This window comes from Scaptodrosophila lebanonensis, unplaced genomic scaffold, assembly GCF_003285725.1.
Source record: "Scaptodrosophila lebanonensis strain 11010-0011.00,11010-0021.00 unplaced genomic scaffold, SlebRS2 tig00001418-arrow-arrow-pilon, whole genome shotgun sequence".
Taxonomy (NCBI): domain Eukaryota; kingdom Metazoa; phylum Arthropoda; class Insecta; order Diptera; family Drosophilidae; genus Scaptodrosophila; species Scaptodrosophila lebanonensis.
Window position 1 is genome coordinate 1,571,215 of NW_022060744.1, and position 22,282 is coordinate 1,593,496.

At 42.4% G+C, this 22,282-nt stretch overlaps 6 protein-coding genes across 9 annotated transcripts in view; 2 read left to right on the forward strand and 4 right to left on the reverse strand.

The window, feature by feature from the left end:
* Positions 1-96: 96 nt before the first annotated feature.
* Positions 97-912, forward strand: LOC115633320 (zinc finger protein 593 homolog). Its single transcript, XM_030530750.1, has 2 exons — positions 97-146; positions 225-912. The coding sequence occupies exon 2, from the start codon at positions 348-350 to the stop codon at positions 837-839; it is 492 nt and encodes a 163-aa protein (XP_030386610.1). The 5' UTR covers positions 97-146; positions 225-347; the 3' UTR covers positions 840-912.
* Positions 913-3,319: 2,407 nt separating this feature from the next.
* LOC115633220 (cell division cycle 7-related protein kinase) lies at positions 3,320-9,184 on the reverse strand. Of its 2 annotated transcripts, none has more exons than XM_030530609.1 (4): positions 8,971-9,184; positions 8,234-8,897; positions 7,547-7,769; positions 3,320-5,194 (listed from the first exon to the last, which is right to left on the reverse strand). In XM_030530609.1, exons 2-4 carry the CDS (start codon positions 8,649-8,651, stop codon positions 3,652-3,654), a joined length of 2,184 nt encoding a protein of 727 aa, XP_030386469.1. In that variant the 5' UTR covers positions 8,652-8,897; positions 8,971-9,184; the 3' UTR covers positions 3,320-3,651. The 2 variants fall into 2 exon arrangements, with proteins under 2 accessions (XP_030386469.1, XP_030386470.1); XM_030530610.1 differs by having other exon boundaries at positions 8,961-9,184.
* Positions 9,185-9,882: 698 nt separating this feature from the next.
* On the reverse strand, positions 9,883-12,445 carry LOC115633300 (protein swallow). The gene is made up of 3 exons (XM_030530711.1): positions 12,136-12,445; positions 11,224-12,063; positions 9,883-10,517 (listed from the first exon to the last, which is right to left on the reverse strand). The coding sequence occupies exons 1-3, from the start codon at positions 12,374-12,376 to the stop codon at positions 10,072-10,074; spliced, it is 1,527 nt and encodes a 508-aa protein (XP_030386571.1). The 5' UTR covers positions 12,377-12,445; the 3' UTR covers positions 9,883-10,071.
* Positions 12,446-12,668: 223 nt separating this feature from the next.
* LOC115633319 (calcyclin-binding protein) lies at positions 12,669-13,736 on the forward strand. Its single transcript, XM_030530749.1, has 3 exons — positions 12,669-12,800; positions 12,871-13,049; positions 13,112-13,736. The coding sequence occupies exons 1-3, from the start codon at positions 12,786-12,788 to the stop codon at positions 13,605-13,607; spliced, it is 690 nt and encodes a 229-aa protein (XP_030386609.1). The 5' UTR covers positions 12,669-12,785; the 3' UTR covers positions 13,608-13,736.
* Positions 13,737-13,800: 64 nt separating this feature from the next.
* Positions 13,801-14,577, reverse strand: LOC115633400. The gene is made up of 2 exons (XM_030530842.1): positions 14,242-14,577; positions 13,801-14,166 (listed from the first exon to the last, which is right to left on the reverse strand). Exons 1-2 carry the CDS (start codon positions 14,494-14,496, stop codon positions 13,801-13,803), a joined length of 621 nt encoding a protein of 206 aa, XP_030386702.1. The 5' UTR covers positions 14,497-14,577.
* Positions 14,578-17,401: 2,824 nt separating this feature from the next.
* Positions 17,402-22,282, reverse strand: part of LOC115633210 (GAS2-like protein pickled eggs) — a 102,660-nt gene continuing 97,779 nt past the window's right edge. For 2 of the 3 annotated variants that reach the window (XM_030530596.1, XM_030530597.1), the window contains exons 10-11: positions 21,490-22,175; positions 17,402-20,997 (exon numbers count right to left, since the gene is read on the reverse strand). In XM_030530596.1, coding sequence (XP_030386456.1) covers positions 19,739-20,997; positions 21,490-22,175 — 1,945 coding nt within the window. In that variant the 3' untranslated portion in view covers positions 17,402-19,738. The remainder of the gene's footprint in view (positions 20,998-21,489; positions 22,176-22,282) is intronic. The other variant, XR_003996327.1, reaches the window with a different exon arrangement.

A 22,282-nucleotide genomic window follows, 5' to 3' on the forward strand; every position in this document is an offset into this window, starting at 1 on the left:
AAGTGTACATCCACTTGATATCGTAAAAATGTTGACAGTCTGGCAACTTTCATGACAGCTCACGACCAAAAAAAGTACATCTCTAGCACATGCCCAGCAGTGTTTTATACGCAGTTGATAGTTTTTCTTGTTATTATTTGCCACAGGTGGGTTTTCTGCATTTCCCAAATAACTACATTTACTTTAATATTGAAATCTTTGTTGATATATTCACTTGGCCTTAGCTGAATCTTTTGCATTGCACTTTGCTGGCAACGCAAAACAGGAGAAAAAACCAAAACACGTGCAACAACGGTGGTATCAGACGGAAAATTTCTTTTTTAACGTTCAAGCAGCAATAATTCAGGATGGGCATGTGTCAAAGGCGTAAGAAGATGCATTATGGCGACACGCATCTACAGCGTCGCTGGCGCGTACGCAACCGCCGGCGCGATCTCGACCAAATCGATGACGACCTCCGCACCCGGAGCGGCGAACTGATCAATCAGAGCGTCGATTTGGAAAAACCAGGTTTTGCACAGTTCTATTGTGTACACTGCGCCAAGTACTTCATCGATGACACGGCCATGCAAGCGCACTTTCGTACCAAAGTACACAAGCGTCGTTTGAAGGCGCTCGAAACGGAGCCTTACAGCATTGAGGAGTCGGAGCGTGCTGCTGGACGTGGCAGCTTCCAGAAGCCCAAGAAGCGTGTGATGGAAACGCAACCATCCAAGGAGGAAGTGTCGGCTGGCAAACGCATTAAAATCGAGGAAGTACCAGAAGATAGCAATACCAATGATGAACAACCCACGACGTCGACAAAACAGAGCAAAAGATCGCAAAAAATGGAAACATAGTGACACAAAACGGACTTTAAAATCTATTTGTAAATAAGATATAAATGCTGTGCCTCCTAACTAACACACAAAATCGACTTTAACTACAGTCTGACTTGGAAATGATATGGGCACAAATTTTTGAAAAGCGGAAAAGTAAATTCCAGAGTAGGTTTATAATAGAATACTTCTTTTTTTACATAACTTGTAAAATTGGACAAATTTGAGTGCAAATTGTTTGCTTGTCTGACCATACCTTTATTTGGGAAGCTCTAACCAAGCAACATATACTTTGGCAGTCAATGTCAGCCCGATAGCAGTTTCGCTCAGGCATTCATTGCTGTTCATAAACCTCTTACAACCAGACGTGTATAAAAAAGTTTAGTAACAAATTTCGGCTTGTTAAATTGTTTTCTGTAAAAAGTGTTGGACATTGTTTAGATATTCCCATTTCAAATCCAAGATGTACAACCGTTATAACTCGCGCAAAAGGTCCTTCTCGATGGTCAACACAGGATCAAACCATCACAACTCTCTGGTGCAGTACGATATCAATGGACGACGAGTTAGACCCAAAAACCTCGACATGGCGCAGGACATTTCAGAATATCGCCAGGCAGCTGAACAGCAACTCGACCTAAATGCGTCTGACAGCTTACTGAACGAAACGTGCTGCAGCGTGGTTGGAGGTGGAGGCCGGCACGAGCGGGACGAGCGTCCACCGCGCCACAGATCTATGCCGGGCCTGAGTCTGCGACATAAAACCGTTCAGCCACAAGTCGTTGCCCAGTTTTCGGCCACAGACTATATGCCGGCCACTGCCAATGCAGCGAATTCCAACGACCAAAATCTGCACTTGTTACCTTGTCATCGCGTATCCCAGTCCCGGAACTTGCAGCGCTTCGACTACCAGCCTAGTTCGCAGAGTATTAACGTTCTCACGAGTACCTGCGAGTTAGAGCGAAATGACGTCGAGAACATAGCCTTCGAGAAGGAGCGCAATGTCCTGGTGCTACGAGAGGCTATAAAGGAGTTACAGGATCGCATGCGCCAAGCTCGAAGTACGGCCCGAGCATATCGCTCCGTTCTCTGGAACTACGAGGAGTCTATTAAGCTTTTAGAGCTCAAGGTCGCCAAATTAAAGCGGCAAAATAGCTAGTGGCAGTGCTAGGGAGTGAAAGGAGGAAACGATGTAGACTTGATTAGAAAATTTTGAAATTGAAACCTACCATATCAATAATTGGAATCGAAACTTCGTTGAGTATATGTGTGTATGAATAATAACTATTTACATTTGAGGGAAGTTTCACTCGTCTAAATTTAAATGAATTTCCTAAATTATCCCATTGGAAAATATATCCAAATTGATTTCGTCAGATTTTATCGAATTCGGAAAAGGAAACATCTATATTTTTTTTTGAAATAATATTCTTGTTAGGGATATGGGTTGGTTTATCGAAATAAGAGGCTTTCTAGCACATAGAAAATGGAATTGAATTCCCAAAAGTAACCAATTTGTTTCCGGCGTCTTTGTAGTAACTACTTTAAGCCCGATAATTCCTTTGTTAGTCCGGATCGGCTAGAATTCAAGTACATATTATAGAATTGTATAGATTTCATAAATATCTAGTTGAGATAGCTTTCGAAGCCAAGAAGTTATTGTAAGACCGGTGTATTGTTCCTATAGCTGATAAGCTACGCTGGCTAGAAAGAAAGAAAGAGATATGGCTGTACGGCTCGCCAGGTCAAATGTTTACTTACCTGTAACATGGGTCTTGCCATGCCTCTTTCAAAGCTAAGCTCACCCTTTCAGGGCTATAAAAACCAGACTTAATCAGCTTTCCCAGACTGATTCAATATTTCCACTCAAAATTAAACGCAATTTCTAAAAATATTATTATTCGATTAAAGCCAAGACACTCAAAGCTTGATTTCTCGCTCTTTTATCTTTTGTTATTTTTTTCAGTATACCAATTGCATGTGTACAATAAACTCGTAACATGCTAATTGTTTTCACTTGGTTGGTTGGTTGGAGTTTTGGTCTATTCAAACTATACATTGCACATAAATACATCTAATATATGTATGTATATTGAACCAAGAGTTAGGGCAACAAGTTAAATGGTTTCTGTGAAGAGAAGTGGGCGGTGGAATCGCAAAAACTGAGTTATGGAATAGAACTCACATGGAAGATAGATAGATAGATACATTAAAGTCAATTCAAACCATATATATATATATATAGCTCAGTAGTTAATTCGAACTTAATTGAATAAATTTAACAATTTTGACTTCACATAACTTGAAATCGTGGAGGAAATGTGAATGTTTTCATGTCCAAAATATATATGAGTTATGGAGTAGAACAATAGTATAATACTAATTCTGATAAAAAGCTATTGAATTCGATTAATTTAATAGTTTTGACAATTTCGATTTCACTTTATCTGATCGAATTCGGAAACCGGTTTGGTTGTGTTTTCTAATAACTAGTAATCATCTGATAGGCATACATAATAAGTCTTTATTCTAAATTTAAACAAACTTTATATTTAATTAATATTTTTTTTATAATATACATATTGCGCACGTTGTACGGATTTCTCTCACGGATTTCACTCAGACTTCGTCGATCGTCATTTTGCGGCTCTTCTCTCTCTCCCCACCTCTCTCTATCTCTTTCTCCTTCGTAGGATATGCATTGGGTGATAACTGGGCAGTAATGATGTGTATGTGGGTGTGTGTTTTTATGTACAGGACGAATTATTAATATATGTATGTATGTAGGTACAGCTATAAGGATGAAACATGGCTGGATGATAAGACTAGACTTTCACAATTTGTTGGCCACAGGACGTTGTGGAGCGACTCCGACTACGGTTATTGGTCTCGTGTTTGCTTTGGTATTTCCGGGGGATTGTGGTCGCATTTTTTGTGCTGCCACCGCCATGGTGTGGCGTTTACGTGGCGACAGTGGTGGCGACTGTGCCGGCTGGTGGGCAGCGTTTAAGGTGGATCGCTTGCGTGGTGACATCACGCCGGGCTGCCTTGTAGCGTTGCTGGTGGTGGTTGTGGCTTTCTCAACCTCGGTGAAAAAGGGATGTCGGAGTGCTTCTTCGGCCGTTATCCGATTGTGCGGGTTTACTTCGAGCAGACGCTTCAGGAGATCGTAGGCGCTGGCCGGATAGCATTCGTAGGGATCGAGTGGTTCCTCCGCATAGACGCTGTCCTCACAGAGGCAATTGAAGAAGTACTGATCACAATTCCGGCAAAGCTGGCACTCGCCATTGATTGTCTCGTGCTTGCATACCATTTCCGGATCGCTGAAGATGGAACGATAGCGGAAACGGAGGCAAACTTTTCGCAAATTTAGCGGTCGCGCTCGTTGGCTGAGCGTGCAGGTGCGATCAAGGGTGGCCGCCGTTTTCCGTATGGCTCGATCTCCAAATACTGTGACGATCTCGGCCAGCGCCATAAAGTCATTGGGGGCTTTGAAAAACGGATAAACCTGTGAGAGTATGGAAATAAAAATAACGCCGGCGGCCCAAATATCGACTGCTGTGGTCTGATCGGCATATTTCAGCAGCACCTCCGGCGGACGATAGCCGGGGGTGCCGGCCCGGGAGGCATGCATTTCCTTCTTCATCAGACAGCTGAGGCAGACGCTCGGATTGGCGAAGCAATAGCATTTTGTGGTAGCGCCGCCGCCGTTGTTCCGACTGGTGTTGTATTTGTGATTGTTGTTGGCGGGAACGGGTGGCTGTGCTTGCCCCTCGGCTGCTGTTTGGAGTGTGGCCTGCACCTCTGCCGCCGCATTCGGCTTAGCACTGACGACTTCCAGAGCGTCTGCGCTCCTCGTGCCCTGAGCTTTTTCATTGATGGGCTTCAGCGGCATTTTGGTGGCGCCCTCCTCCAGCAGGCGCGGCCGCTTGACGCCCTCCACCACCACATTCGTCGGCGGCTGTTCCACAATAGCCACCTGATCGCCGCCCGCAATTTTTAAGCTGTCCGGATCGTGCGGACGTTTGTAGCTTCCAGTGGCAGCCGCAGTCGCAGCTAACCTTCCAGCCGCTGCTTTATTCTGTTCCATCGACGATGACGGCACATACTGAGCCAGTCCGAAATCGACCAACAAGAATTGGCCCTGACGTCGATTATAGAGGAAATTGCTCGGCTTCACATCCCGATGTATTATGTTGAATTTGTGGACGTGACGCAGCGCGATCAACAGATTTCGCATGTACAGTCGGATCTCGTCAACGTCCATTTTGGTGTAGAAATCGTGGAATCGGTCGTGCGGCATGTACGGCATCACGAAGGCGGCCGAAGAATTGCAGCGCAGGCAACAATTGATGCCAACGACGTTGTCAGTTCCACTGCGAAAGAGAGAGAGAGAGAGAGATTAGTGGCTTTCTTTTCCAGTTCAGCTTATGCTAACGGTACCCCGTTCAGTGTGTGTCTACAACAATGCTGCTGCCTACGTCACACACACACACATACAGACACAAAGCCACACAGACAGTTGGTACTCTTCATCATTATCTACATTGTGACGCAATTTAACGGTGAAATTTGCGCAAATCGCAATACTCAAGGCACGTAGAAACAGACAGCCATCCATATACGTACGTCTACATACATATATGTATATGGGTGTATGTATGTATGTATTTGTTTGGCCGGTCTGACTAATGTCATGCGCGGCAAGTCGAAGGTATGCACACAGATACACACATACATACTTATCTGCGTACGTACTTACGCCTACAATCCACCCAATCATCACTACCACTAAAGACGTCGGTGAATAAAAAAGAAATATGTAAGGAAAATATGAGAAATGCCTTAATGACTGCTGCCAACCCCACACAGTAGTTCGAGCACACAAATAAATTCATAAAAATATTAGCATGACTATAGCATTCCGTTATCAAGGGCTTTTGTTTTTTTTTTTTTTTTTTGGCAAGCCATAAGATTTAAGAATATGATTTTAAAAACTTGAAAAGGTAATGATTAATTGCCCAATGTGCTCAGATATTGGATCTCTACATCCTGATTCTGATTATCTTTCTAAATGTAGATTTTCATTTTTAAACAACGTCACACGATATCGGGTTTACTACTCCTACATTCGAGTACATACATTTATACACTTATTGAGTAATCTTTTGATTTATTTATGTATATTCTTTTCATAGACATATAAACATGCAGCCTATGAGTGCTGATAATTTTTCGTTACACGTATGCATGTACATACATACATATGTACATACTATAGACAATTGCGTAATCATTCGATCTTTTAAAATTGCTGAAAATATACAATTTTGTCGACACTCATCTGAAATATGTGTAATCCTTAACGCTTGTTTGAAGGCACACTCGTAATCAACAGTATTTAACTCTCGCTTCCTATCATTATTTAAAAGTTCAATGGAAAACCTGATTGGTAAGGGCAATCAAGCCGGTTCGTGTTCCCACACTCGAACAAAATATGCGGAATCGAAATTGCTAATGTATATATTTCTTAAAAATAATACATTTGTCTTTTTTCAGTTCGATAATCAATCATGTTATAATCGCCAAATTTGATAAACAAATCGGGAATTTGAACACCAATAGTTTTCAACTTAGTTTTTGTTTAATTATTGGTCGCCTTTTTTTTTTTGGTCAACATAGTAATGAGGCAGAAGCTTAAAATGTTTATTGTTTAAATTTTGCAAAGTCTTATAGTCTTTCTTAAGTTATTCGAATACCTCTTATTTAGGCAGATTTTATTAAGGGGAAAGATTTGTTGTGAAGTAAAGAATGTAAACTTTTTGAAAACTCATATAATTTCGTATGTTATTCAAAACAAGTTTTCCAAAAAGTTTTCTTAAGAACAGATTCTTAACGAAGTCTTCTTAAAATCGTTTTTAAAATATATATTTCAAATCTCTCTCAAAATATACACAGTCGCCGAACCACTGTGCTTAGCCCTCGAGGAGTATTTACTTGCGTGTGTTTTTGCCAGCCTGGCGTTTTATTATTATTTTGGTTCGTCCACAATTTGCCATAAATACGTAAATCCAAAACACCATTGCATGTCCATGAAGCGAGCAAGCAAATAAAGCAAATAAAACCAATTTGCTAATAACACAATAGACTCGCCCCAGTCCCAGTCCCAGCCCCAGCACCACCTCCCCCTCCCACTATCTATAATGCAACAAATGTTTCACATGTGTGGGACACAGAAAAAAAAAGAGAAACAGAGAAACTGACGTCAAATGATGACGATAACCTTGCTCAAGGTAGTTTGGGTTTGAGTGCCTGGAATCGGTGGATATCTAATCAATGAAAGGGTTGCCTAGGAATTGCGACTCTCTCTCTCTCTCTTTAAAGGGGTTTCACTCCCAATTGCCGGCCTTTTTGCCAATGATGTGTAAATGTCAGAAATCTTTGTAAACAGTATTCGAAATGCCGGATAGGGGGTGCAGGAAGCAGACAGCGACTGGGCACGTGAATAGCGTGTGTCCCTCTGTTTGTTTGTGTGTGTGTGTGTGTGTGTGTGTGTAAGTGCAATAAACGTTTTAATGATTTAAATAAATTGCGATGACGTAGATGGTAGAGCGAGCCGAACGCCTACAGCGACGACTGACGTTTGGCGGCTGACGTCGCTAACAAGTTAGGCTGTGACGCAAGCAAGATAAAATATTGAACAGCCTCCTAGTCTGCCTAGAACTTACCCCATTCTGGTCATGCATTGCAGCTCTTTCATAATCCGATCAGGATGACTGGTGGGTATATGATGTTTGATCGCAAATTTGCGTCTCGCCGCCTCCGGCATGCGACCCTCCTTCTTAAGGGTGGCCAAAAGGACGGTGCTGAAGGTGCCATTACCGATCCGGCTATGCACATTAAAGATGCGATCGATGTCGGGTATGCGTTGCAATAGATCCTTTATTGCCTCTGCAAATAAACAGAAAAACTTTCAAATGTGAATCAAAAATTAACAACAAGTTCAGTTAACATCTCCAACTGGAAATTCGACTAGGTCCGTCCGTCTATCTGTCGTCTGATCTCTAGAACTGCGCTTAGTTTTCAATTTACACAAATAGATATCGATATGAATATATGTATATGTACGTGTATATACTATATGTATGTACGTTGGCAGCTGAGGCTGAAACTGAAAACAAATTTAGTTAACACCTTCAACTGGCAATATGACTCTGTTTGTCTGTCTGTCTGCCTGTCCGTCTGTCTGTCTGTCTGGTCTATAGAAGTGCGTTTGGGGGGCAGTAATATGAATAATTTGCCACGCACTCGTCGAGTTGAGTATTTGTGCATAAAAATAGATTTGAAAACCCACACAACTATACTATCTTAACACACACACACACATGATGTATATAAATTACTCTTGTGCGTACCATCGTTTTTGTTGCGCGGCTTTTGTTTCGACGGCAGACCCGTTAACTGATCCAACAACAATGCCGGATTCCTACCCGCTCTGCCAGTCGTGCTATTATTGTTGTTGTTGCTATTGCTATTGTTGTTATTGGTAGGCTGCAGTCCTACGTGAGTTGCCTGCTGTTTGCCGCCAACAAAAACGGCTTTTGTGCTGCCGGACTGATAGGCTCGCACTGGCAATGGCTGCTCCTCCTGCCGGGCACTGTTCCAGGAGTGAACACCACTGCTACCGCTCTGGATGGTTTGTTGTTGTTGCTGGGCAGCCAGTTTGGGACTGGAGTTGCCGGCAATGTGGACCTTCTTTGTTGCCGCTACAAAGGCGTCGTAGGCGATGTGCGTGGCCAGTGGATGGCTGGTGGAATGAATGCGCTCAGCCATTGCCTCTGAGGGACAATCAGCAGTCGTGGTGGTGGTGTGCTGATGGTGGACGGATCGCTTTCGCAGCGCATAGACGTGAGCGTAGCAACCGGCTTTGCTAATATTATATCCTTCTACGTCCTTTCACTCACTCACGCGCACGTCCTTTTTGTTCCGCCTGCCGTCTTCTGAAAATATTTTCACTGCCGCGGATTCCGGTTCTTGCGCCAATATATTGTCAATTTTGTCCTCACGGAGAATTTTAACCTGAAATTTTGTTGTGTTGTGTTACCAAAATTGTATTTTCCACTGACAATTCTTTTTTTGTACCCCAACTCACACTTTCGGCTCCACATTCGTTGACGGCCGCTTTCCTTCTCCCGTGCTGTCGCAGCCGGTATTGTTGTTGCTGTTAGTCTTTTAGCCACAATGTATTATCGTAAGAAATTGCTTATTGGTAACCCAATGCAAAAATCGGCGCTCGAATAAAGCATGCAATTGACTTATTATCTAATTAACAATAAGCGGTGTGTTAACGGCAGCGACTGATTTAGGATTAATCACAGCTAACAAAACAGTATCAGCACGTAAAATGGATGGATTCTGCAGTATTAGATACTGCATTCCGAAACGGTATTTAAATACTTAAATGTTATTTAGCACATTTTCTGTGCATAACGCGACAGACTATCGATAGGCATCGAATTGCTAGTGGAAATTTTGGCTATTAGGCGCCAACATTGGTTTTTTTTAAACGATAGTAAGATTTGCATTTTAATTCGCGTTGTACAATCGATACCCGAAGTTTTGAAAGGCATTCATCCGTGCTTGTTGTTGCGGTGCACCATCTGCTATGTGTAGGCTTTGATAATTATGCGCCATTCTTGTGGATTTTAACTCTTTTTTTTTTGCGTATCATCACATTAATTATCTCGGTAAATATATGTATGTATTTTCAACTTAATAGTCTTTTTACAAACAAAAATTAAGCAAACATTCAACTGTGTTTTAAATCTACAATTAATATGTTTTTAATCGCAACCTTATCACTAAGCTGAAAGCCTGCTTTAGCTTTGAAGCGAATAACACTTTTTAACAGGCACATAATTATTTAAACTTTAAACTAAAAAAAAATCGAACTTAACAACCACATAAATATTGGACTAAAACTTACAAATAATTACAAAAAGATATATTCGAGCAAACAATATTTTTTTTGGACTAAAATGAAATCCGACATTTAAGTGTATAATCGACTAAAACTTGTAAACTACACTAATAAATGTAATAAATAAATAAATTAAAATATAGGCATAGACCAGCAGCACGAATATAAATACAAATAGAAGCATATATACAGAAACGATTGGACAAATACTTTTGCTAACCACAAAAGTTATTCCAATTATTGTCTGCGAAATGCTCGGAAAGAATTGGGTATTCAATGCGAACTGCAGTTTTGTGCGTAACTTTTTCCCAGCAGCGGCATCTCTGAATAAGTTGTTTGATTGAATTCAGAGTTATTCGCATCCTGGCAGCTCACACATGGTCCAAAGATGCGCAAAAAACGCGATCGCAGCGAACGCTTCCTGCGGAAGAATACAACATTTTCCCTCGACGGATCCTCATTGCTCAGGGAACTCACCTTCTCCAGCTCAATGACGCGATTCGAGCGCTTGTCAAAGTAATAAACGCGTTCACGCTCACGTTCTCGTTGATCGGCCACCTCCGTTGGTATAAATATGATAGAATTACGTCGATATCGGGATGCATCGGGTGTCGGCGATCTCAGCTCCACTTCCACCTCAATCGCCGAATCATTGCTGCTCGGATGGCTGTTGCGATTAGACGAGCTGGCAGCTTGAACTGTCCCGGCATTGGATTCAACTGCAAACAGTAGAGATGAGAGGAGTTCGTAAATTATGTTTATACGCGGAGGCTGCCTTTTATATGTTGCGCCTAAAAAACATATCAGTACGCAGACATCAGAAACGTTTTATGGGTATTTGAAATAGTTTTTCCTTCGCTTGAACCATTATTTGAAGCACGTTTTATTTCTATGTTTTGAGACCGTTAATAGTCGGTAATTGGCGCTAACTTTCCTACACATACTATTTCAAGAGTACTCCTTTGCTTGAAACATATTCCTGTCGGGATCGTTCTACGCTCCAAGGGTAGAATCGCAATGACTTGTTTGGAAGTCCTTTCTGGTGTTGGGCTGACTTGTAGTATCAATACAGTCGGTGTTTTTTTTTTCAGACTCGTCTGCTTTGGTCAAATTGTGCTTCAAAGGTCCAGAATGCCCTTATCTCAGCGTAGTCCTCAATTAGACCAGATATGGTTTGGTTATGAACAAGACAAGGCTACATACCAAGTTTGGTGTCCCCAACCATAATGGTTACAAAGCTATTGAAGCTCATACAGTCGAACAGGGGGACGAACGGGCAGATAGACAAGTGTACAACGATTCTTTCTGCTTATTATATAGACATAGGCGCTTAGGCTAACGTGTATTACATTTAAACCAAAGGAGAAGACACAATTTTTAAGCGCAAAATAAAAAAGGAAAAGCGCCCGTGTTTTGAGAACCTACCATTGCCGTGGGAGTCCATTTCGACGCTATCGTTGCTAAAATTCAATGCAAGCGGTTGGATGTTGGCATTAGTTTTCCTGTTAGCATTATTATTATTATTGTTAGGTGCGGGGCCCACACTTAGGAGCGCCACTTCGCTGGAGCCAGCGCTTAAGCCGCTGCTGTCGAACGTAAGATTCTTGGCGCTGGGTGGCAGGGTTTCGGGCAGACTCGGCAGCTGGCCTGGCATCGAGATGTGTTCGGTTTGTGTGCTTTTCTCAATACTGACCGGACAATAGATGAGGGAGCCGAGCGAATGACGTTGTTGGCCACCCCGGGCGTAATTAACACAATTCTGGCGCTTCAGCATCAGCTTGTGGTCATCTAATTCGATACGTACGGCCTCGAAGTTGCGTCTCAGTAATATTTTCTCGTCAAGTTCCTTATGCAGCTGTGCCTGCAAATACTCATTGTAGCTCTGCATGCGATCCTTTTCGTTCAGGAGACGCTCATAGCTCTCGTCTCGATCCGTTGACGTCTGCGCGTCACCTTCGCTGCTATTGTTGTTGGTCGAGCTCGACTCTTTGGCGGTACGCAGCTCCTCGGCACTGTAATGCACCTCTCGGGGCATTGCCTTTGGCGTCAGCGTCTCTGGCATTGAGCGATGCCTCTGAAATGTGTTTGGTTTGGTGCGACGCTTCTGATCCTGTGCCTGTATGGCAGCAATGTATTGCGAAACTTTGCTCGTGACGTGCTTGTAGCGCCGCTTCGTCGCCTTCGAGTGTATATCCTGATAGGAGAACGCCTTTGTGCTCCGACTCGTACCCAGCTGAGCATTGACGTCCTTTCCATCGTCCTCCCCTGAAATGCCAAGGATATATTTAGTTACGCGCACAGCTCTAGACTGTAGGCACCAGCACGGCTCGGACTCACCATCTTCGCCATCTGCATCCGCCTGGTCGAGGCCCGTTGGATCGCTCACACAGGTCTTTCCACTGGTGTTCGCCGCCTCCGTGTAGGAGTGGTCCGCCTCAGAGCAGTCGCTGTTTAAAAATGGCGTCAACGGTCGTCGTCGTTCGGGTATACTACTAAGTTGTGACTCGTGATCGTGCTTTGATCCGTTTAGTTTATTAAATATATCGTCTTCCGGAAAACTCTCATCTTGCAAGCTCATTTTCTCAAGTACAAACAATGCGAATGCGGTTTACAAAATAAATTAGCGGAGCAATCTGCTGATACGTACATACAAACACGCATAACAATTTGAAGAGTATTCGCTAACTGGAAAAGCGCCGTTATAATGTGCAGTGTGGCCACATTTGAAAAAGAATTGGCTCCGATAATTGTTTTTAAATTTTGTTTTTTCGTAGAACTAGCTCCGCGGGTTTAGCTCCAAACTAAACCATCATCATTTGTGTAAAGAACTAGTTCCGATAACAGTAACAACGCGCTTGACATTTTTTAGCACGAACTCAGTAAGCACCGGCGTCATTAAACTTGCTCGAAGTTTCCTTGCATGTTTTTGAAAATTTTGGTTGCACAAAGAAATACATAGAAAAAAATATACAATAAATAAAACAAAGATGTCGCTCGATGAGGTGAGTGCGGAAATTGCCGAAAATACATTTAAGCATCGTTGGTAAACCCATTTTGTTCGATTTCTTAAAGCTGAAAGCCGATGTCGCAGAATTAACCAAATTATTGGAGGAGGCGCAACGTGCGCGCGTTAAAGGCATTCTTACGCAGGCCAAGGCGGAGGCTGAGCGTGAAATTGTGAATTTGGAGATGAAGGCTCGCATTGCAGCCGAACGGTTGGCCGCTGGCACTAATGGCGGCGACGCAAAAAGGTGAGACATACGCACATACATATGTACATATGTATATAGTTGCCAATTGAATGTGATTGTAGATATCTCCATGAGCTCACCGACTATGGCTGGGATCAGAGCGCGAAATTTGTGAAGCTGTTTATAACGCTGAATGGTGTACAGAATTGCTCAGAGGATGATGTCGTCATAAACTACACGGAAACATCCATGCAATTGCATGTGCGTGATCTGAATGGCAAGGATTATGGGCTGACGGTCAACAATCTGCTGCATCCCATCGATATTGAGAAGAGCTATCGCAAACTGAAGACCGATATGGTGGCCATTTACTTGAAGAAGGCCGACGAGGGCCAGAACTGGGATGTTCTAACTGCCATACAGAAGCGCCTGAAGCAAAAGCAAGACAGTGATTTGGCTAAGGACGGCGAGAATCCCGAGAACGCGCTCGTGAACATCATGAAGAAAATGTACAATGATGGCGACTCAAAAACCAAGCAAATGATTGCCAAGGCTTGGACTGAGAGTCAAGAGAAAGCTCGTTCCGGTGGTAATCCCGGAAACTTTGGCGATCTATAGATCGACCGCCTCAACAAATTTAATTTAGTTTTATAGTTATCTTTTTTTCTTCTTGTGCTTACAAGCTAAGCTCCAATTCCAAGCACGACGAAAAATAAAACTTGTGCGCCACATAAGTTAAATAACATATTTATATGCGTATTTTATAATATGAATGTATGTATGTATAAATGCATTTAATCGTTCAACTCCATTAACAGAAGTAAGTGCTGAATCCCGCCTGCAGCAGCGGCGGCGGTGCGGCACAGAATGGATCGCTGACACTCGTGATGGCTGTGGGAAAAGCTAAGATGCGCATATCGCCCGATTCAGTTATCTGCAGGGCATTCAAAACCACCGGCGGAACTGTCCCCACAACCGGCACTGGTCCGACATTGACAGGCCCGCCCGCCGGCGGTGGCCGTATCAGCGAATTCTGTAACTCCCCCGTAATAGGATTGTATTGCGAGCAGCGCGTTTTGGCCAAAATACACGACGTAATGTTGGTGAAGAAGTATATTTGGTCCATGCCCGTTGTGAGATCGAGCGTTCCTCGAGTTTCATTGTAGCAGGACAATATCTGTGGAGGAAACAACAACAGCAATGATGAGAAACCGTCGACTGTCGGCTTGAGCTATTGAAAGCGCCTTCTGACCAGTTGTTGGGTGTTAATCCGCCGCACGCAGCGCACAAATTCGCAATAGCCGCCGTAGCAGAAGCCAGCAGATGCGGGTCCAGCATCGGGTACGGGCCTGTTGCCATCCACAATGGCCTGCAAATTGGTGGCACAAGCCGAATAGTTCGACTGTTGTATGTAGAGCCGGGCGCAGTCGTTTAGCGAGAATAGCTGACTAGGTCCATCGGGGATGCTGCCGGCGCGAAAAAAGCAGCCGTAGCAGGCATCCCGCATCTGCACTGAGCTCGTCTGCGTGGTGTTACACAGCAGATTCAAAAGGGACAATAGTTTGGTGCTTAATAAGGAAGAGGTTTCATTATTAAATATAATTCCAATTCAGTTTAAAGACGCAGCAAAGCATGTCAACCAGATCTAAGCCGCAAGCGATTGAAATTCGGTTTCAACAAATGCTGTGTGGCCGTATCTGCCGAAGGCTTTTTGATCACCTGCAGGAATATCGTTACAGATAACCAGCTGTTGTCCTCAATTCGATAAGTGCGAGGAGCTAGCTATCGATATTGTAGGCGACAAAAAGCTAGTTGTTACGGCACCTGCCTGCCGCATTGTGCTCGCAAATTTGCATTTGGAACTTACTTTTGAAACGCGCAGATCCCTTCCTTATTAACGGACGCTATCTTTGGCCAAAAGCTCGCCTCGCTCTGCTCGCAGTTCACCTTAAATAGTAAGTCCAGCCAGTAATTAGATTAACAAATAGAAATGAGTGTGTGTGTGTGTGTGTGTGTGTGTGTGTGTGTGTGTGTGTGTGTGGAGGACAATATATTTTAATATTAATCACCAGTAGTAGTATTATGGCCGCAAATTGTAAACCAAGCTTAAGCATCGCAGCGCTATGTGGTTTAGAATCATCCAACGCTCGATCCCACTCTGAATATGCATACTTGTACATATCTGTGGACTTGCATATGTTCGCCTATCGTTCCGAACAGTGCGGCCCGTTCCGAGCCTATAACTGTGAAAATTGTCGCCGTGCGCAATTATTCAATGATCTGGTCAGTGCACAACAACAGCCCCAACGGCAACAACAACACAGCTGGTAGAACTATTTAAATGATAAGTTCAAATACCGCATAATTTCAACTTACTCGTCAAGTAAAGTTCTTAACAACAATTTGAACCGAAGAAGTTGTGGCGGTTCCAACCAACCCAACCCTCCCCCACTTCCTAATCCCAGCTGTTCTTTTTATACCCTTTAACCAAAGGAACGAATCGATACAGCTCTGTTCGTCTATCTGTCTGTATGAATGCAAGGATCTCGGAATGTATAAGAGGTAGAATAACGAAACTAGTACACTGACTGATTCTCCGAAGTCCGAGAAAGGACAAGGACATATAAAGGTTTGACATATGCTCGAGCTTAAACAACATCAAACAAGTATATTATGTAGCTGTCATACAAAAGTTCGGCCAATTTCGGGATAACTTCTTTGTTCTTAGAGCCTTCATAATCAAATTTGATATGACATATACTCGAGCTTAAACAAAAACAAACAGCTATAGCTATCATTCGAAATGTCGGCCAGTTTTGGGATAACTTCTTTGTGTTTTAAGTTAATTGAACCAAAGTTTCTATGCGCTAGTAAACATTATTATGGAAGGATTATGGAATTATGGAAGTTATGAAAAATTGCTATTAGCGGCCACGCACAAAGAAATATCGTTATAATGTAGCATATTTTTATGATATTGTAATCCCGCTTGGTCAGACAATGCTAGGTCATATTTATTTACACATCCAAAATAATGTTCCAAAATGGTCTCTTTTCGTTTTCCGCAACCATTAAGAATTTTCTAACATCAACCACGCCTGATATACATAGCTTTTCTTTATCGTTGCCATTTTGCCACTGATTTTCGGCCTAAACTCTCAACATTAATACTTAGATAAACAGCAGGAATATGTTCTATGTTGTAAATTAACTTCAAATCATATTACTTAGTATTTATGTACATATGTATGTTAAATGCAATTGAAATCAAAATCGATTTTAATTTGCATTATAATGCAAAATAAAAGCTTAAATTAAGTTTAGTTTTTATTTTGGGTGCCCTCCTCCGTCGGGCCTTTTTATCGACATTAAAACAAGTACTATTACCTACCAGGTAAACAAAAATGAGTAGTAGGTGAATAAATTCCATGTTTATTTGATGTTAAGCAGCTGATTTTTGCTTAGATCGCTTTTGTTTACGTTTGAAATGCAATCAAAAGGAGAACTTCAGTTTGTTTACGTTTCGAAATGCAGCTGATTTTTGTTTACAAATAAAATGCAGGCTGTTTACATTTTGCAGGGCACCGTAAGGATCGCTTTGTTTACATTTTAAAGGAACCAATAGGAGGGCTTCATTTTGTTTACTTTTCGCAAAGCACCGTTAGGTGCTATTGTGAACCACTGCTTTTTGTATGCATTCACAATATAAATCCCAGCCAGCTGGTTTACTTTCTGCTGATTTATGTTCGCCTGGTATTTGATTATATTAAGTGTACGTAAATTTAAAATAAAAACCGACAAAATTAAAATCCAACAGAGTTGGGTGGGCGTTCTTAACGACACTTAAACCAGCCCTGTCTACCAGGCACACATAAATGAGCAGAAGGCAAATGCATTGCTGGTTTATTTAATGTTAGTCAGCTGATTTTTGCTTAGATCGCTTTTGCTTACGTTTGAAATGCAACCATTTTGTTTGTTTACTTTTCAAAATGCAGCTGAGTTTTGTTTACAATTGAAGTGCAGCTTGTTTACATTTCGCAAAGCACCGTTAGGATCGCTTTTGTTTACTTTTGAAATGCAACCAATAGGAGAGCCCCAGTTTGTTTACATTTCGCAATGCTTCTCACATTCAGATTTTAAAACCCAGCAAGCTTGTGTACTTGCTGTTCACTTATGCGCGCCTGGTGTATAATTCTTTGTGTATGAAAATTTAGTACTGGGAGAGAGGCTGTTGAGGAAACGATATCCGATAACAGCATCATATAACGGCCAGTTAAGATGATTTCCGCTTTCCGAAATTATCGCGATGCTTTTCGGCATAAACCCAAATAAAAAGACTCGCAAATGCTTTTTGGTTTGTTGTTGTTTGTTTCGGTATATTTTATTATTACTCGTACATTGAATTCTCGTGATTAAAATCAGTAATCGCTTTATTTATTCATTCCTTTTTTTTACAGATACATGTCTCGTACTCTATTCCATTTTTAATAGTTAGTTTGCTTGAAATAATTTCATAATAACGGTTAATTGTATTTAAAATACCTTTTATATGTTTTCGATACATGTATGTATGTATGTCTGTATATGTGTTGTTTTATTTTATTATCAATTCTGCCGAAAATATAGTTCAAAAATCAACACCAAGAATAAAAAAGAAACATTTTCTGATGCAAAATCTGATGCATCGAGTGCAGAAGCGTGTGTGTAAACAATTAAATTGTCATTTTGCTTAGTGGCTTACTTAATAGTTTTATAAACAAATCATTTGTGTTTGATTCTTATGATTTATTATGCTTTAATTGCTTGATTTGTTGTCGATATTATTTTTATTTTTATTTTTACTTTACTTTTACTTTCGTTTCATTTGGTTTGCAGTAAAAGCTGAAAGACTTGGCGACTTAAAACTGTTTATCGAAGAGACAAGAAGCATATATGTATGTATGTATGTACTATCTTTATGTATTTGTATTTAAGGGGATATAACATTTAAAACTAAATCTCTGGCCTCCAGTTGTGTGTAGAAATCAAAATTCATTGCCTACATGGTAATTTTGAGAAATATTAATGGCCTTCTAGAAATTACAAATCATATCTGAAGAAAGAATATAAAAAGAATAAAAATTCGTTTGCAAAATGCGTTTTGTGACTCTCGTTTTGAAGTTATAGTTATAATATATGATTATATATATCGTTAGTTGGTGTTACTGTTAGTGTTACAATAATTGTATTGTTGTGTATAGAGGGGTGGTTATAGGGGCTTATTAGCTTAGCATATATACGTATATATGGGGCTATAACTTACGAAACTGTATGTGTGAAAATGGCGATATCAAAGGGCATTTTTAAAACGGATTTAATTATTTATTGTTAGTGTTATTATTGTTATTATTATTTTATAGCTCGGAAAGCACCTAGTTTGTGTCGCTATTCGCCCTTTTCCCCCACTCTCTTGCCCCATTTACTAACTACTATCGATAACTGCAATCGATTTTTGTTAAAATCTTCCCATTAGTTATCGGATCGTACAAAAATAAATGGTTGCTCTATAAAACTACGTCCCAGCAAATAAAAAAATAATAGAGTAATCATAATTTTCGATAACAACAGTCATATTTCATATTTCGTTTCCCACTTCACCATCAAGCGATCGCCTTCTCTCCCTCTCTCTCTCTTTCTCTTTGTTACACATTTCCTATACATTATATATTATGTTCCTTTTATCCATCCACTCTATTTACAAGCTTCTACGGTAGTAGTATCGGTATTCGTAAAAAATATACATCGTTATACATACGTTCCAACACAGTCGAGTCGATCGATTGCTGTTGCTTTGAAAAACTTCTAGAAAACTATGCGCGCATCTAAAACTTTTAGGCAACTCTCTTGAGAAAAGAAAGAAACAGTGAATTGATTTTCATATCACGACGACACATTCTAATGCTCTTTTAAATACATACTTGTATATGTATGTATTATAATATATGTATGTATATAATGTTTAGATCGAAAGTCTTTGTATATATATGTATATACGGCTTATTTGATAATTTTGGTAAAAAAAAAAATGGATTAAAACTTTTTTGCTGCAAGTCTCAATTTTCGGATTGTAATTCGGTAACATTATGAAGCACAGATGGATCCACCAATAACATAAACAAATCGAATCACAATAAGTCCGACTGCCCAGCTATATAGAAAGAGAGAGTGTTAGCTTAATTTGTATAAATAGTACGCTTTATATGGAGAGTAAAGAGAGTATTGAGAGAGAGGATTATACGTGTATATATATAATATATATATGTGTGTATATATTTTGGTCAATAAAATCTGTTCCGAGAGCCGGACTTGGACCTTCGATTTGCATGATTTTCGGAAGATATCTGTGCGTGCATTCTATGTTTTCTATGAGGCAGTTCTGATTCTGATTATAATACTATTATTTAATGATCGTGCGATTACAAAGTGATATACATATATACTTGTATGTATGGAACGGTTCGATCGGTACGGATCGAGTCAACCTAACCTATTCATTTCTTTCCTTCTAGATCATTTGGAGAGACCGAGCGAGCGACGACGACGACAATTCCAGCTTGGCTTTAACACTCTTAACATAGTGGCTAACCTAAACACCCCAGACTCCTACAGACTCCTCGTCCACCCGTCCACCCTCACCTGATCGTTAACATATTCGAAACTTTGGCGCTCTAACGCGGTCTCCGGTGGACGCTCAGCGCCCGTAGACGCTGTTAATAAAGCTCGGTATGATGGCGAACCGGCGCCGGAATTTTGGAGGCACCACGTTCGCGTCTGGGGGACACCACCACAGTCATATCCCGGGAATTGTTGCTCTCACAGGAGGAGGCCGCTGAGCTGCGCTTGGAGCGCGTTTTGGCTGGCGGCGAGCAGCTATTGGAGCGCTCCAGATTACCATTACAGTGCACCCACGCTGTGGTAAAGTCCTCGTAAACGGGTGTCTTCTTGCCCGATCCAGAATTGGAACCGTTTTGGGATTTGGCGCCTTTCGCCTGATTGCTGGCCGCATAGCGCGACAACAGGGTCTTCATCTTCTCGAGTATCTCCGCTTCGTTCTTGGTACTGTTGGCCGCCTCGCGTAGCTGCTGGATCAGTGGGGAGGAGGCGTGATTCTTCACCGGTGAAGTGGTCAGCGAGCTGGTGCAGCCACGCACCCGTCTTCCATTGCTGTCGTAGAGAATCTGCGAGGAGCGTGTCTTCACATTCCGCTCGAAGGGCGATGGAGAGGCGAAGGTGTCCGCATTGATCGTTGGACGCTTCTTGCTGGCCGTTGCCGCCACAGCGCTCCGACCGCTCCATGTGTTGGTCACATCCCGCACTGTCGGCAGATACGAGGCTTTGGTTCGTGGCGGCGGCGTTGGTGTTGGCGTTGCACGTCCCGAACGCTCAGCGGACGGTGGTTTGCGCACCGAACGATAGACGGGCTTCTTGCGATTCAGAGACGATGACGGCAGACCGGTGCGTGACGTCAGATCCTGTAGACTGCCACCGGCACCACCGCAGGTGCTGTTGTCAATGCTGCTGCGACGACGCGGCGGCAGCGGGGAACGCGGAATTTTGCTGCCACTTTGAGCTGCTGCTGTTGCTGCTTCAGGCTTGCCACCATCAATGACATCCTCTACAACAGCACGAATGTTCAGAATCCTGGGGTATAAGACCCCGCGGCGCAGTCCAGTGCGGCGCAGTCCAGTGCTCCCTGCAATATCCACAGTGATCTCATCGTCCGTAATGAAGACGCCCGACTGCTCAAATTTGGAGCTATTGTCGCAGTTCCCTTCCTCTACCTCTACCTGCAGCTCTTCCTCTACCTCCTCCTCCAACTCCTTGGGCAGCGGCAACATAGTGGGCAGCGACAGAGGGCCATCAGAGGGATCATTGGTTGTGAACTCGGCATCAACTATTTCCACCACCTTGGTGGCTGCATCGTCCGTGGGCGAGATCTGCGAGTCGCTGGATGTTTGATCGAGACGCGCTGCATAGCAAAAATCGAAGAAGAATAGAAAAAATATATTAAAAAGGTGAGTTTTTATATTGTATTATTACTTATGATTGTATCATAAAGCACAGATCGAAAGGTATGGAAAGAAAATTTCAGAATTTGTGTTCAGATTTTAAAAAAGGCAAAATGTAACCCCTTGTTATAGTTATAATCATCTAACTGGTTTGTACCAGTTGTAATTGTTTATAATCCTAGAAGAGAACAGTTTTAATTCAGCACTATTTTCTTAACTCTTCGAGGGGTTCTTTTTGTTGCTATGATTATGCAAAAGGTCTATCGAGTAAGGTCTTCATCATACTTCAATATCAGAGACGTATTGAGTCCAGAGGACCAGAAGCAATTCCTAATGCTCTCAATGGTTTAAGCTGAGATCCAAACGTTCTCTTGTCATCATTTTTTTCACTTAATCTCAGCAAAACTCTCTCTCCTAAAATGGGAGGGTTAGGGAGGTAAGGGTGTTCTTACCATTGCTTTCAGCATCTTCCATGGAAGCCTGACTGTGCAGGGACTCGCGTTTCTGTGCATTGGACTGAATGACTCCGAGGCTGCGATAACCCTCGTCGCTGATCTCGCTCCCATTGTCGCTAATGTTCTCGAACTTGTTGGTCTGCTCCCCTCCGTTGCCACCAGTGGTGCTAGTTGTGGTGCCATTTGTGGTGCTCGCCGAGACTGCCACGCTGGCTGATGGAGTCGAGCCAGCGGCGCCTTCGTCCAGCTGAGCGGGGAAGTCGCTGACAAGGGGTGTAGGGGTGTTGTTGTAGGACTCGAGGGAGTTCTGCTTTTTGCGCATATCTATCAGACGTCGGGGACTCGGCGACATGGAGCGTCTAGGAAAGCTGGGTGTGACCAACAATTGGCTTCTGTTCGAATTGGAGCTGGAGTTTAAATTGGTTGATGGCGGTATCTCCTGTGGCCGCTCAGTGGTCGATTCAATGGCAAGTCCAAATCCATTGATGTAATTCCTAAACTTGCGTTGTGGTGTGGGACTACGACTCCGATACTTAGCGGGGCCGGCAGCGCTCGCCAAGCTCGGCGACAGGCTGTTGTTGGTCGTGTTTGGAGAACTCGTATTTCCTGCTATTGTTGTTGTTCCGTTAGGGGATGCCGGACTGTTGAAATTCGATATGATACGACGTGCTGTGGGCGGTGATCTGTAAATGACCAGCATTTCATATAGTCGGGAGTGTATACTTATATATTTATGTGTCTGAAGCACTAAAGATTGCCGTTTTGTGGTTCAGGACCTGAAATATTTGTC